The sequence below is a fragment of the Trichoplax adhaerens genome, genomic scaffold (assembly GCF_000150275.1).
Source record: "Trichoplax adhaerens TRIADscaffold_3 genomic scaffold, whole genome shotgun sequence".
In the NCBI taxonomy this organism is placed as follows: Eukaryota; Metazoa; Placozoa; class Uniplacotomia; order Trichoplacea; family Trichoplacidae; genus Trichoplax; species Trichoplax adhaerens.
The window spans coordinates 2,708,347-2,724,180 of record NW_002060945.1 but is presented as its reverse complement, the minus strand read 5'-3'; the positions used below and the strand labels follow the sequence as shown (position 1 = coordinate 2,724,180).

Genomic DNA, 15,834 nt, shown 5'->3' with positions numbered 1-15,834 from the left:
TTATTCGAGCAATCTTCATTATTTGAACCTGAACATCAGATAGCCTATCGGTTTCGAGTAATTTAATGTAGGGGATATCGCTACGTGGAGCAACAAATATGAATCATTCTAATTACGTGTATAGTCGTACAAACGTTATCCTTTTAAATTTAGCTCATTTATTTTAATTTAAATTTCCATGGTAGCCAATCATTTCGTGTTGTGCCTTTAATTCTACAAGCATTCCGTAATCTATTTTCTAGTTAATTGCTACTTTGCAAATGTAAGTACAAAAATTTGGAAATAATACTCTTCAACTATGACTGTTCAATGCTGTAAAACACAACACTGGGTATTGTAGATGATTCAGTATATGACAGTTAATAAATAGCTTTAAGCTATATTTCGAAAACAGTAAAAGTATAACAGGCGTAAAATCCATGGAGTAGAATGGCAAAATATTACACGTTATCTAACATTAAAGTTTTACATTTTGACATATAGAAGTTAAGGTATTGGTATTACATTATTTATCTGCACTAGATAACAACTCGTTCAGTTGAACGGAATGTTTGAGTTTGCTTATGCTTCCTTAGCTGCTTTGATACTTTAAGCACAGTTGCAGAAAGGTAAATTAGCAGGACTAAGTACATGGTAGAGTACTCGTATAAATACTTTTCAAGACGTGTGAGTGTTAGTAGGAGCTGAATAACATTAGCGAAAGAACGAATTGCATATCCTATGCTCAAGTAACAGGAAGGTAATGATCAAGCATAGCAAAAGCATTCTCGATTGATAAATTGTAATGCGGATGTTTTATTCATGCCAACTTGTTAAAGCTTTGCTACCATAAACTTATACCCAAAGGCGTCGCAGCTATATGAGTGCATGCATACTATACTTTATATGCACGTCCATTTCGAGCTTCAAGCTCCGTGCTATGTAGTAGGTTTGACTGGAAATGATGCGATATTTGTGACTTTTTCCGTTGGATTATGTCTTACTTATGACACACAAAGTAACCCCACACAATATCAGCGATGTACCTAACCATAATCTAATGCCACCATTTAATTTCTCTCCTAAATAGTACCCGGTTAAGGCAGTAAATACAAACGTTAAGGAGTTAGCGACAGGAATTGCAAGAGATAAATCAGCTTTTGACAGGGTAACATAATATATTAAGGATCCGATCTGATTGATGAGAATAGGGTAAAATCTTTTCCAGTTTGTCACTAGGTTCTTGAAATCGAGATAGAAATTGAACAGTCGATTGGATCCTTTATCCAACTTGGCTTGGTGAGGATTATCATTAGCCTTTTTAATAAGAGGATTAGTGCAACCCCAAAAGAGAGATACCACTATAAACGATATTGTACATTCAATGATATCATTAAGAGGCATCATTTGAACGTTGCAATGCCAAATTGTGTTGATCAAGGATGTTTTTACGCCTAATTGAACTCTTTTTAATCTTCTTAACCTTAATGTTGCTACAGTACAGTACTGTAGTGTATAGTACAGTACAGTGTACAGTACATACACTACAGTGCATGCCAGTACGTACTGTACATTGTACAATATCATTGAAGGGAACGGAAAGAGAGTGCGCAGTTACTCGTAGACGGGAACGTGCTAAAGTACTGTACATCTTTCATTCTACAGTACAGTATAACAGAGTGTAATTTTAAAAAATCTTTTGGGGAACATTATACAGTACTGTACTTATTCATCCCATACGTCATTCATTGCATTTCCGTTGCAGATTTTACGCTACAGTAAGCCTCCAAAAGATCAATCGTTATGAACCTTGACTCAATACTGTACAGTACATATTAAAACCATGCATTTGCGATCGTGCTTGAACGAATTGATGCGAAAATTGTACTACCGAATGTACTGTACATTGTACAGTACAGTACACTGTACGGTAGGTTGTGTTGGTGAAATACCAAACTTCACCCCCAACCACTAATTATCTAGCTCAACTCTTTAAACTACCGACAATGATTGTTTTTTGGATGTTACTTTGTTTAAAATCGAGCGAAGACTGTTTTAAGAAGGTGAGGTGGAGGAAATTTGGATGCCTCCATCTCAGTCTTCATATTAGTTGATAGCAATGATATCATACGGTATACGATACAGTAAGTCTAGGTACACTTGTACACTCGACCGTACTCGGCTTACCGCGAATCTAATAAAAAAAAACTATGGTTTATAGTACTGTACTGTAGCCTATATTCTGTACCGTACTGTACTGTGTACAGTACATGCACCTCTAAACGGCCTTGGTGCGCTGTACCGTACAATGCAACTGGACTTACTGTATCGTATCCTGTACGACACTATTGCTATCTACAGTACTATAAAGAAAGAATTAGATTGGGGCATCTGAAAATTTCCTCCACTTTCCCCCTCCTAAACCAGTCTTCGCTCGATTTTAGCTGAAGTAATTTTGAAAAAAATTGGATAGTCGATAATTTGAAGAGTTTAGCTAAATTATTATTCATTCGGCGTAAGGTTTCCTTTTTCAGCAATACAGCCTAGAGTACTGTAGACTGTACAGCACAGCATGGGATATCCGATCACGTCGTACTGTGTACTGTAAGCTGTACTTCAGTGCTAGTGTCTAGAGATCTTCATGGTCTGGTCTGGTCAAAGTCTGCGCCAGACTATGAAGATCTCTCCACTGTACTTGTTTCTGTAAAGATAAAAGCCACGATAATGTCCAAAATCTTAGCTAAACGACTTCATATCATTCCATACTGAACTGTACTCTCATTTTACGGTAAAACGATCGCAACAGTGGTAATAAATATACACGCTAACTGCTAGCCATTGATGTATTACTATTAGTAAATTATCAATAAAATGAATACCATACACATATACTGTACAGTAGAAACCCTTTTTAGAGAAGGGTCTCTACCTTACGCCATTGACGTGGTTACTTATTAATTATTTACTAAATGGAAAACTTGCTGTAAATAGCTGCAGGATAACCATTACCCTCTCACGGCCATGGACTAGAAACACTCGAGTGCTAGATCTAGATGCATCTAGGAGTGCATGTTACCGTATTAAAGGTTAATTAATGGTACTCAAATGCTCTCATACCATACTGTACTGTACACTGAATAGACTAGATTAAAAGTCTTTACACGATCACTTTCAGTAAAACACAACGTACAGTACAGTACGTGCGTGAATTGCGTCAAACGGAGTGCGTTACCAATGCAGGTGTAAACTATAGTAACCGGTTCGCACTAAAAAGTGGTTCGGTTCAGAACCGAACCGAACCTGTGACAGGTCTACAGTACACTGTACAGTGTACAGTACAGTACTGTACGAGTCTACTGTACAGTACAGTACGTCTTCTTTCAGACTTTGATATTAAAATTATTATTGTTAATATTATTATATTATTATTGAGAAGAATTCAGTAAAGGAGGTACGAGAAGAAGCAAGATAGCTCGAGCAAGTTTTGTATCATCACCTTGCATTACCTTATCAAGATTTCTCCGATGAGACGCTAATCTGCGCAGACCGGGCCAAAATAAATGTACAAAGCCTATACACGTGCTTTCTTAGATAGCCTGATCGAGTGAAAACCTAAACTAACAACCAATCCGATATTACTGACTTTTGCCTGCGTTACAAAAGGGGAGCATGGAATTACTACCAGAAGAAATCTTAGCACAAATATTTGGCTTTTTGCCTGGGTACAAGCTACCTATTTTAAAATTGGTTTGCAAAACTTTTCGTGATGTCATCGATCATAATGAAGTATGGAGTTATGTCATCAATCATGAATTGACAGCAAATCCCATGTTACTAAAAGGAGACTCTTATCAAACATATTACCAACGTGCATTCCTTGGACCCAATCGCACTGCAAAACGATATTGCATTGAATCGCATAGCGCCTTAAGCACCCTTGAAGAAAGGGTTGGTTGGCTAGCAGACTTGGGCTATAAATTTTTCGCCATAAACCTCCAATTGGCCGATCATCAAGATGTACCAGATCATAGACGAATGCTAGACTTTGCTGCTAAATTTGGCTATGAAGTTCTTGGTCGAAAATTAATCCAGATATTGAATAACCACAAGGATGACTCGCTTGAGTACGATAAATGTTGGTTGAGTCCCTTCGAAACTGCACTGCATTCGAATCGTTTCCACTTTGTTGAAATGTTACTTCATAATCCAGGACCACTACAAAATCCATGGATTCTTGAATCTGTCGAATCTGTACCCACTAGTACTTTTAGCAGTCATGTCAATGTTCTGATTTCCAGTGGTGAAGATGGTAGACAGCTTTTGTTACAATATCTACTGCAATTTAAGATGCCAACTTTACACAGAGCTGTTATTACTAGAGATATGGAAAAAATACAAAATGCTATCAAATCTGGTGCGAAAATTAATGAATGTGATAAATACGATATGTCGCCATTGTCATATGCGACAATGCTTGGTTACAGGGAGATTATAGAAGTGCTGATCAATTATGGTGCCAAAATTCGCGAGGATATTAACAACTCATTTGTGATCGCTATGAGAGAAGAAAATCTTGAAATTTTTCAAACTTTAGTTAGAAGAGATACGAGTGAGCGAAGTCTTCTTTATGCCATTTGTCGAGCTGTCAATGAGGGCAAACAAACCCATTTAGACCTTATCAATGAATATGGACCGGAAAATATTGGTGAGTGCGTTCGAAAGAACATCGTATCGATTATGAAGTATCGATTAGATGCCGAATTGCCTTTGCTGAAGCCTTTGTATGCAACCAAGTTGTCGTTTACGAAACAACAGCTTACTACAATAGTCCGTTTAATACCACACATGTTTAACTTTAAATCGATAAAGTATGACTATTATGATTACTCCAGTTTTATTGTGTTGGTTAACTATATGAGTAACAATCCGACCTTTCCTATGAGTATTGCAGAGCGACTACCATGCTACCAGTTTATTACATTCTTTTTGGAGCTACTAAAGGATAAAGAACTTCAGGAATGTTGTAAAATTTTATTCTACTTTGTGATTGATAATCGATCTTATAAACTCTTCAAGCCTGACTTACAAGCTGTCTATGATTGCATTACTATAATCTATTTACAAACGCTGCTGAAAGCCTGCAATAACGAAATTGATGTAAACGAGCCTTCGTTGACTAATAACCAAACACCACTACATGTCGCAGCAAAGAATGGCCAACTAGATATAATAAAGCTCTTATTAGATAATGGTGCTGAACGTGACCTTGCGGATGGTTCAGAAAAAACCGCAGCTGAATTGACAACTGATTATCGATGTAAAGAGTTGCTTGCAGCTTAAATGTTATACAATCTGTTAGCGTTTACCCATTTCTTGTTCATAAAGGAAAGAATTTCATAGTTGATGTTGTTATGCTTGCCAAATTCAGATTGAATGTTCGAACTAGACTAGTTCTGTTCGTTGCACTTGTCCACAGGAAATGTTCACCTAGGACTTTTATATGTTGCGTTCACCTCTGGTTGTTAGAAAATATGGTACTACATCATATGCCTATCTATCTATTGCAGTTACAATGAGTCAATCCATTACGTCATTTATCAATAACCACTACATTACTGTTGCTATTGCTGTAAGAAATTGATAGTAAATGTTGTTTCGTATCGCTGTGAGATCTGATATTTACTAACAGCTATAGCAGTCTAGACTATGACTGCTTGAATAGCATAGCTGCATTACTATCAACTAACGCATATAGGCAAGCATAACTTGATCTACTACTAATTACAGCGTTGCGATCTGTTGTACAGTACAATAGTATGCAGTCAAAAATTATACATATAATGATTAGAATCGTTATCCGCTCAATACAGTATTATACTGTACATTAATAATTAAAAATGTATTTGCATTTTGTCAATGCTACGTCAAATTTACGAATTCTAAATTGTTAAACTATTTGGATTTCATCAGTTTAATGTACTTGATATCTTTTACTAAGGATTAAAACGTTCTGTAAACTGTAACCTTTATTTCTTTATTGATCGTCGTGCGATTTCCAATTGAAGATTTTTGGTTGCAAATGAATTAATATTAATATATTAATTATATAATTATAATTTAAAGTAAAAAGTACAAGTAAGTACATACAGACTATATATATATATATATATATATATATAACAGTACGCGAAGTATAAAAGAGCATGGGCCTACTAGTATTTTTCATTTTTACGATGTTCTGAGGACCAGGAGTCAAGTCTATTTTTAAAGTAGTGGTGTTCAGCCTCTGAAGACAGGGTGGATTTCGAATAAAGTCTAAAGCATTGTACTGTACAGTTCTATGTAAGTACAATAGTACAGTACTGTACTAGAGACTTCTTTTCTTACAAGTCCCTGAGTGCGCAGTATACCGCATTCACCAAGTGCCATCTAGCCTCTATGATCGAGGTAATAAAAACATTTAAACTGTTTCAAATAAAATTAAATCATCAATCGACTACGAAATTATCGTAGATTTGAACTTACAGTACAGTACAGTACAGTATGCAAATATAACTTGAAAAACGTCCAAATAAGGATCGAAGTGCTCATTTAACATTACAATGACCATATATAGACATTGATCAACCATTGTTCTCTCTAAATATAAAACTATACAATTTCATGTTCTCCGAGAGGAAAACAACGTACGTAAGGTACGGTGGTCAATGTAGCGTTGCGGCCCTGACAGTCAGTCGTAATACGGTATTATTTTAGATTCGGGATTCTAGGTTAATGAATAAGCTAATTAATTATTTATGCGGTAATACCCCGTAATTTTTAGATAAAATTAATGACATCATCGGTGTGCGACTAAATAACTGTGATGGTAGAATTTTGTAAAACTTCAATCTTTTACTCCGAATTTGGTTAGAAGAAAATGTCCTAAGATCCGAAAAATGGTGCGTGTATACAGGCATACATTCGGATGGTAACGGCAAGACATAGCTTTGGAAAGATCTGTTGAACTTGTGTTTCACGTCAGTAAGCAAAATTCATAATCAGTTTGTAAAAGTTTATAAGAATGAATGATTGAGCGTCAATCGTAGTCTGCAATCGTACAGTACAGTTATGTTGATAGGAATTACTACGATGTAGTACAAAAGACTTACTATTTCTTGGTACCTTATAATATTTAGATCCAGACAGGAGAAACTGGATATACACGAACTCTATTTTTAGCTCGTCGATAAATACTTCTCCTTATGACTGAAGTTGAAAGACCTAGTTGCTATTATCCAATCACAACACGTTAGTTTGTATATGTAATTGTGCATAGCAATGCACACTAGAGGTCTACTGCACAGTGCACACTGCACAGACTTCCTGTAATGATAAGTCGTTAATGAGCGGTACTGTGTTTTACAGAACTAACTTGCGCATAAATTTGTGATTTTGATATAATAGCACAGTAATAATAACGGGAAAAAATGGTATAGTTCAAAACTATACACTACTGTACTAGTACGTACAGCATACAGGGATTACATGTGTATACTTTTATTTGTAGACTACTCATGCTTTCAAGTTAAGATTACGTAATGGTAATACATGCAGAATCATGACAGAATCGCCAGTTGATCAAGTTACGGTATACAGTATAGTAAATATTATAGGTTGGTCATTAAAATGCCAAACATTTACTTGTCGGTGAGCATTTACAAGTTCCTATATAGTAACTAAAATATGAACTCAGTGAACTTATAAAGTGTGTAAAAATAAGCTACATATGTACAGTGTACTGTTGTATACCCGAGATTTAGAGTTTCCTATTGGAGAATATTAATGAAGCACGTAACCTATTTTTCAAAATTTGCTTTTCTTCACTCTTTACTAGTTTTGCTATTACAGAGCACAGCAATTTAAACAAATTAACGAAATAAATTGATTGATCAAGATGGATAGGCAACTCTAATATTAATAGTTCAAATAAAGTTGTTGGACTAAATTATTACGTGATAATTATAGTTTATTATAAGCAATTACAATTTATTTATAACGATTATTTCATTTTAGTCCATTTTATCAAGTTATAAATAAATTTATATTATCACTCTTACGGTATAAATTAAAGCAACATTTGTTATGTGTGACAGACTTGTAACGTCTAGAAATTAGGGCAGGTAAACTGCATAACTACTTAACCGATAAGATAAACGTATACAGTAATATCAATATCGTAATTATACGTATTGACTCGTTCACTATAAAAAGTGGACTTTACGCTTTATGCTACTTTGTAGTGTCTAACCTTGTCTAGTGTGATTGATGTAGTGTCACAAGAGAAAATATAACGATATTAGCTATTCTTTGCATAATATTTGCCCTATTAACCGAGTTAGTTTACTGTATTTCGATGTAGCATACGAGAGGGGCTACGCATTCGACATTCAATGTATTGAAGCTACTATCTTTTCGAATGAATAATTATAGTAATTCGTGAACTACCTCTATCCAGTATTAGTTAACTTATAATACAGTATTTCAAATTATATTGTATAATGACGGCTTATAAATATGTACGTATTTGTTAAGATGATAGCTTGCATAGCTTATAAGGTTCAATTGCAGCTAATCCTTATTCTAATTCGTACCACATTAATCCTCGTACGATTGATATCGCTATCATTTACAGTATACAATGTAGTTATAGTCGAGAGCTACTAATGTTTTTCACTGGTTAATTGTTATTAAAATGACATTTTATTTACTACGTTATTATATTAATACATATACTTTGAATAACGTTGTGTTTATAGCGCGTCGAAGGTGGCGTTCATATTTTTAGAACATTACAATATTTGCTTCCCGAGTCCTTCGAGAATTGAAATAATGACGTAATTATTTTCCAGTTGGGCCGCTGCAGTAGTAGGGTAGCTCAAACATTACTAAACACCGAATACATTGCCATCTTGTACTGTACTGTACCCTGTGCAGCTGTTACAATTTGAAAACGACGACGATTGTACTCTGTACTGTACTGTACTGTATGTGTTTACAGTACTTGATGGAAAGTACTTTTCACTGTACGTACTGTACTGTAATAATGTATGCTAACTGTACCGCGCTAGAGAATAAGTATTACTGTACTGTATCGCAATTTAACACAGTTGCGTGAGGGATTTATCCTACAAAATTTGGAAGCCCGTTTAGTTTTTGCCAGTTGTGCCAGTTGAACTTTCTTGCTCGGAAGTCTAGATTTCATTGACCGAAATAAAACCAACACTGTGTTATCCGTTCATTTCACGTGTACAACTATTAGACCTTTGCAAGCTCTGTTTACACTTTAGATTCAAGTTATTACTGAAAGTAATTACGATTCAGAAGTAGGATATGGCTGATTCAAATCCATTCGCCGATAGCGAAGGAGACAATCCTTTTGCTGTAAGTCAAAAATGTTCAGTGATTACATTCTCGTTTTCGTTCTATGCTATGCTGTTGTAGTAGGTAAGAGTACAATAGAATAGTGATAACAGGATACCTCGTTGCTTAATATCATGTTCTGTAGTGCTGTTGTGGTAGATTCTTCATTTTCAATGATATATATTTTTTAGCTTGCAGCGGTACACTAGTGCGGATCTGTAGTGCTCGGTACTTGGTACTCACTGTGCTCAACTTTTACTGCACATACTATAGAACTGGAAGGAATGATTTTATGCGTTGATACAGTCAGTACCTTGTATGTGTTTTGTCTGGCGTTTATCAAAAATGATACTGCACTTATTTGCCTTCACATAGAAATTTGAAAAATTTCAATCTTTTAAAACCCTTACTGTTGTTAACGAAATAACTTCTGCTTGACTGATGCTATCCACTACAATGCATTCATTGTAGCCATTACAGTTTGTCGCTTTAGAATTTGTAGCTGCTCTACTGTACTGTAGTGGTAGTGGATAGTTAGTATACGAGTACAGTATACTATACGTGTTGACTCTGAAGGAAGGAGCGATAGACTTGACTACTGGAAAACATTGTTCTCTTACGTTTGCGTATTCAATTGAAAGTATTTCTTTCTTTTTACGCAAATAATCTTAACTACACAATTTTGTTACTACTTAAAATTGCTTGTGAAGATGTAGTGTGATCCAGTTGTACTTTATACTCGCATACTATACAATACTATGGATTAATAAGTACGTTTCGGACAGCTACTTAAATTAGTTATCTGCCATACGGTACAATGACGCAAAAGCTAGCTAAGCTACCTTGACTGCGAACAAGTTTTGATTCTAGTCATTAAAGACGTGAGATATAGAGTAGTCTGACTGCACACTACATGTCTGATCTTAAGCTCGAAAAGCAATGTAGCGCCATGTACTACATAACATGTATCAACATGTTGACCCATGACATTCAAAGATAGAGATGATTTAATGTTGAACCTCAGCAATTTGTCATGGCAAGTCGTCAACTCACTTTTCTTATGCTGTGCATGAAAATAGTAAATGATATACTAACTATAGCACGTATGCGCTAGCATAGTGGTCAACGATGTTACTCGCTATTAATCTATATTATTTCGAACTTTAATATTTTTGCTGCAAGTTTGTTAAATTAGTTATAATGCTTGTGAGTTTTAAAAATGCAAGTTGTACTGAAGTTATATGATACACACCTGTCAGTTTTACTGTGATGATATTGCAATATCTTAGACATGATTCATGATTTTAGGATCCGTCGATCACCTCCCATACTACTGCAGCCCAGAGTGCTTTGGAAGGACGTCAAAATCCCTTCGGCGAAAATACAGTCAGGGCGTCAACGGTAAGTTACGCAACGATATAATAGTTGTAATGCATCAAGACAAATGGTATTGTACGTACACCGTGTGAACGCATCCTTAATTTAAAGTAGCTAGCACTACGGTCCTATCCTTAATCGTTTCAGCTTACCGTACCTTAATAATATCACCGAATATCATCATTATTGATTTCAATTAAACTGCCACAGTACTTTTCTGAACAATTAAATATTTCGATTATATGTGTAATGAATAACAAAATCTCTAGTATGAAACGTATTAGAGAACGAGATTGTAATAAGAGCGCTTATTACGTGGTGATACAGAAATGTTGCTTGCTACGATTCCAATCTTATAACTATCGATTAAATGCAATAACTAACGATTTTGCATTGCACTTGACGCGTTCATTGTACAATAGCTGCGCATGCCGTAACTTACAGTTACCACTGTACGAAATTCACAATTTGCCATAATTCTTGATTTACTACTACTAAAGATAAGGAAAATTTAGTCGCGCTGATTTTTAGGGTCTTTTAATTTTTATTAGCCTTTTCTTAGTAGCAGGAGACAGTTATATTTTGGTAAATAAAAACTTAATCTAATTTTCCCCTTATGTTTATTTTAGATGACTGCTTCAAATTCTACTGTTGCTCGTGAAAAATCGCCTGCCACTGAGCAACGTACGTCATCACCTGGCTCGAGACAGGAACCTAAGCCTGAGCCAGCTGTCATGGAAACGAAACCAGCTGATCCTCCTTCTTATCGTGAAACTGCTTCGGTGAGTTGCCTGTTGAGCATAAGTGATCGATCGGACTATGACTCAAAACTTGCCGCACTATTTTTAGGTGTTGAAAGTTATGAGCATTTGTGTGATTATGACATTACGATAAATATGTATTGTGTGCAAATAATGTATTTTAAAGATATAGCTGGATTGTATCATTAGATATTATCAAGTGTCATCATTGTATTAATAATAATAAATAAGTAAATAGTAAAAATTTCAGTGCTTGTTAGTGTAACTTAGATTACTACAATTTAAATTTGGGTAGGATTCTTAACTTGCCTATCCTTTATCTTTATGTATCAATAGGCGCAAGTAAACGACTTTTACTCCAGAGAACAGGTTAGTAATACCTGACTAAACCTGGTTATTCGCTCCTAGTCATTAGCGGTTGTCATTATATAACTGGATCGATATGATAGCATGGTGTTATGTTATTAATTTTATTTTAAACAGGTAGTTCTTAAGAGTTTTACCGTTGTTGCTAATTGATATTTTACATGTTTTCTGTGTTACCGAACCATAGGAGTTAGAACGAAAAGCAGCTGAATTAAAGAGAAAAGAAGACGAACTCAAAAGATCTGCTGGACCAGCTGACGGTAAAAACGCAGAATCTATCCTACTGCAGTTTTCTATTAATTTTCAGAGACTACAGAGCTTCATTTTAGTTTTAGCTGAATTAGTCTTTGATATTCTTAAGAGTTTGATGATAATGTACAGCCTTCTAACCAGGCGAAAATACAAAATTGTTTCACAATTTATTGAATTGCCATCTTCTACACGTATAGGAGCGAGACCGAATAATTTTCCACCTTTACCAAAAAAATGCTGTGTGCAGCCATGTTGGTATCATGATATTGGCGTGGATATACCTGTGGAACATCAAAGGCTACAAAGAATAATATACTATCTATGGTTTGGTGAGTTTAATATATATGGTCATTCGTCGGGTCATATTTCTATCTAAAACTGTATGACTTGATTCTTACATGATTGATTTCTTTGTCTTACAGCATACGTTTTCTTACTAATGTATAATATGATATGTGGTATTGCGGGGATGGTGCTTGGCATGGATAATGGCGCACTTAATTTTGCTTTATCAATTGTTTGGTTCGTTATATGGTCACCATGCTCAATTTGTTGCTGGTACCGACCTATTTACAAAGCATTTAGGTTATTAATTAAGACCATTGATATGTTGATCTGCAATGGTACAGTATTGCCCTTCTTAAGTTGACGCTAACTTATAAAAAATCTGTGTTTTTACAGGGATGACAGCTCTATGAATTTTATGCAATTCTTCTTCGTGTTCTTTTTTCAAATCATATTTCAATGCGTATGGATTATAGGTCCGGCTGGATCAGGTACTTGGTAAGTTGCTCATTGTATAAGCTTCCTTACAACAAGCAAGGAAGGAAAATGAATAATTTGCTCAATCATTAATGTATATGATCTTTTTTAGTGGTTTTATAGGCGGCGCAATGGCTCTTGATAAGAAACAGAAGCCACTCGCAGCCATGTATTTTATTTGTGCTATCTTAGCAACCATTATAACAATTATTCAAGTTTTTATCCTGAAGAGGGTACGAAACTTTACGCTCTTGAAGAGTTTTAGGATTATATAACTGACTGCTGATCTACAACTAATCAGTTACTTACCGGTAATTTTGCAATAGGTCCATTTTATATATCGTACCACCGGTGGAAGCGTAGGGAAAGCACGAAGTGAATGGACTCAAGGTGCTGTACAAAGTGATTTTGTTAAAGATGCTGTTGCAGGTGCTGCAGCAACGGCTGCTAGAAATGCTGTGGATAACGCAGGCAGAACCGAATATGGTGCTAATTACAGTGGTAATAGGTATTAAATATTTTCCATCGAATCGAGCTATCAAAGTTGCAAGTAGCTCTGGATTGAATACTAGCAACATGCTATGGCTTTTGGTGTGCAATGCACTTATGATCTGTACATAAACACGATGTAGCTAACGGTTTAGCTTAGAAGGGTTTACTAATATTGAAGTATTTCATGTTCAGATTTTAATTTGGAGTTACATTATGTGTAGTACATTATGTACCTGTGCATAGGAAGTTGTCCTAACATTACATACGTATATTCTTTACGATTATGAAGTCTAACCTGTATACGGGGATTAGTAATTACCTTGAAAAAGTTCAAGTACTTAGCCTTAAGAGTAGGATAATTCCATTGTTTACTGGCAATTTATGAAGTATGCAAAAAGTTGAAAATATGCAATTATGAGTTATGTATCGATAAAATGTAATAGTTACGTATATATATATATGTACAGGTTAGAGGTGGGAGTTACAATTGCTAATTTCATTTTCAATGAACATCAGTTTCTAAAAATCAACTCTGTATAAGCTTGCTAACTAACCAACGATTTGAAGCACCCTGCATGCCCTCTAACTTGTATAATAATACAACTTCATTCGCGTTATTGTAAGTTATACCATTATTGATTAATTGTACAATTATTAATAATTAATGATAAAGTAACAGCGTAATACGTACTTATATTTTGTAATGCTCGTCTTGAAATCAATATGTAAAGAATATATTAAATTATAGGCAGCTAGGCAAGTTTTACATTGACAGTTTATGATTATAATAAATTGTCTTTGGTAGTTTTTATTATCAGTTTTTTATCGTTTGAAATTGTGTACTTGAGATGACTAAAAACAGAGGCATCTCTTCTATTAAGATTGCTACATAAGCTGACTGAGTAACATGAATATTTAGATTTATATACAAAATCGATACGTTTGTGAATATGCAAATGTTCCCAAACGTAGAAGCATAGTGTACAGATGCAGACTTACAGTATAACAATTCACTAAGTCAAGAGCGAAGTACAGATACGGTAGTTATTATCCAAATCTAATATTTTCAATACAATAACGAAGTATTGATTGTAGTATCACTTTGCATTCTTACAAAAACACCAATCATTTTTACAAGATTATAGTCACTAGCAACATTCATGTTTTGATTGGCGTGCAGTAGGGCAATGTTTTTCGGAGCATACCAGGACGATGAAGTAGATTTTTAGCACCTTAAAAGCCGTATTTTGACTGAGTCTGTCTTCGGGTTGCACGGTTCGCAGACCAAGTATTCTTCAGTTCCAATTCACGCTCTTTTGCCTGATACAGTAATAACAAATTAGGATCATGCCAAAGTATAGATTAAGGCCAACTAATTTAAAACTATCAAACAGTTAGCAAATCTTTACCTGAAAGGCCAAATACGTTATCTGGTGCTTACGCTTTTGCATTTGCGATGGCTTTAAACGGCCACTATCCTAAATCCGGTAGTAAATGCAATATAAGCAATCGAACATATCATGCTACAAATAGTATACCAATGCATACAAGATGATGCATACCTCCGGCCGATAAGACAGTTCTTCTGTAGAAAATTTTTGTCTAAATTTAGCAGCATCTGCAATATGATCTGCTTCATTAACGTCTATGATATTTATAATCTCTGCATCGCCACGTTTACGCTTGCCTTGCATACGTAAGAACTGTTACAAGTCAAAACAGTTAATCGGGTAACACAAATGTAACAAGTACATTTATACACTAATAATTATAGATCATGTACGATTTATCACAGAATACCTGCTCGTCTTGCTTTAATTCATTTACGAAGTTACTTTCACTAGAATTGGATTGTGATGAATTTTCATAGGTGCTGTTATAGCTATTGACGTTATAATTACCATGATCATTGTATTGGTATTGACTACCTTGAGTATATTCGGGCGAACATGATACTCCAGCAATTGGTGTCTAAGAATTTGTAGTAATTATAGCAAAAATGTCTTAAACTCCCCATGAGCTTAGCATAAATTATTCAAATTTTAAGGACAAATTAGATGTACGAATATATCACTGAGTTAAGATTCGTCAACATAGTGATTTACCTGATTCTGATATGTAGGTGCTTCAAATTCTTCAAGAGATGGATCAGGAGCGGAATTTAGATAATTTGATTTTGAAAAGTTACTGTGCTTAGAATTGTCAATGCTGTCCAATTTATTCTTCTGTATCATATTGGTGCTGTAAATATCAATACGATCTATTGTTATATTTTGGAATCATGGCAATCGTGAAAATATTATATACTAAATCAGTAAGATTTTTATAGCGTAAAGAGCACGAATTCTGTTTATAAATTTACAAAGTAGCAGTTGAAATGTGCTTGTAAGTGATACTGATATTACGCCATTATATAAATCATAAGCCTAAACAAGCGAAGCTA

General features: G+C 34.9%; 4 protein-coding genes across 4 annotated transcripts; 2 read left to right on the top strand and 2 right to left on the bottom strand.

Moving 5' to 3' along the window:
• Positions 1-972: 972 nt before the first annotated feature.
• TRIADDRAFT_22769 (uncharacterized protein) lies at positions 973-1,383 on the bottom strand (the record flags this gene model as incomplete). The annotated part of the gene is made up of 1 exon (XM_002110330.1): positions 973-1,383. The coding sequence occupies one exon, from the start codon at positions 1,381-1,383 to the stop codon at positions 973-975; it is 411 nt and encodes a 136-aa protein (XP_002110366.1).
• Positions 1,384-3,648: 2,265 nt separating this feature from the next.
• TRIADDRAFT_54285 (uncharacterized protein) lies at positions 3,649-5,319 on the top strand (the record flags this gene model as incomplete). The annotated part of the gene is made up of 1 exon (XM_002110853.1): positions 3,649-5,319. The coding sequence occupies one exon, from the start codon at positions 3,649-3,651 to the stop codon at positions 5,317-5,319; it is 1,671 nt and encodes a 556-aa protein (XP_002110889.1).
• Positions 5,320-9,351: 4,032 nt separating this feature from the next.
• Positions 9,352-13,931, top strand: TRIADDRAFT_54284 (uncharacterized protein; the record flags this gene model as incomplete). Its single annotated transcript, XM_002110852.1, has 11 exons — positions 9,352-9,402; positions 10,690-10,782; positions 11,388-11,540; positions 11,856-11,888; positions 12,073-12,145; positions 12,335-12,466; positions 12,560-12,659; positions 12,819-12,920; positions 13,012-13,132; positions 13,226-13,407; positions 13,859-13,931. The coding sequence occupies 11 exons, from the start codon at positions 9,352-9,354 to the stop codon at positions 13,929-13,931; spliced, it is 1,113 nt and encodes a 370-aa protein (XP_002110888.1).
• A 693-nt stretch (positions 13,932-14,624) lies between these two features.
• TRIADDRAFT_54283 (uncharacterized protein) lies at positions 14,625-15,625 on the bottom strand (the record flags this gene model as incomplete). The annotated part of the gene is made up of 5 exons (XM_002110329.1): positions 14,625-14,711; positions 14,801-14,869; positions 14,954-15,094; positions 15,192-15,362; positions 15,497-15,625. The coding sequence occupies 5 exons, from the start codon at positions 15,623-15,625 to the stop codon at positions 14,625-14,627; spliced, it is 597 nt and encodes a 198-aa protein (XP_002110365.1).
• Between the last annotated feature and the right edge of the window lie 209 nt (positions 15,626-15,834).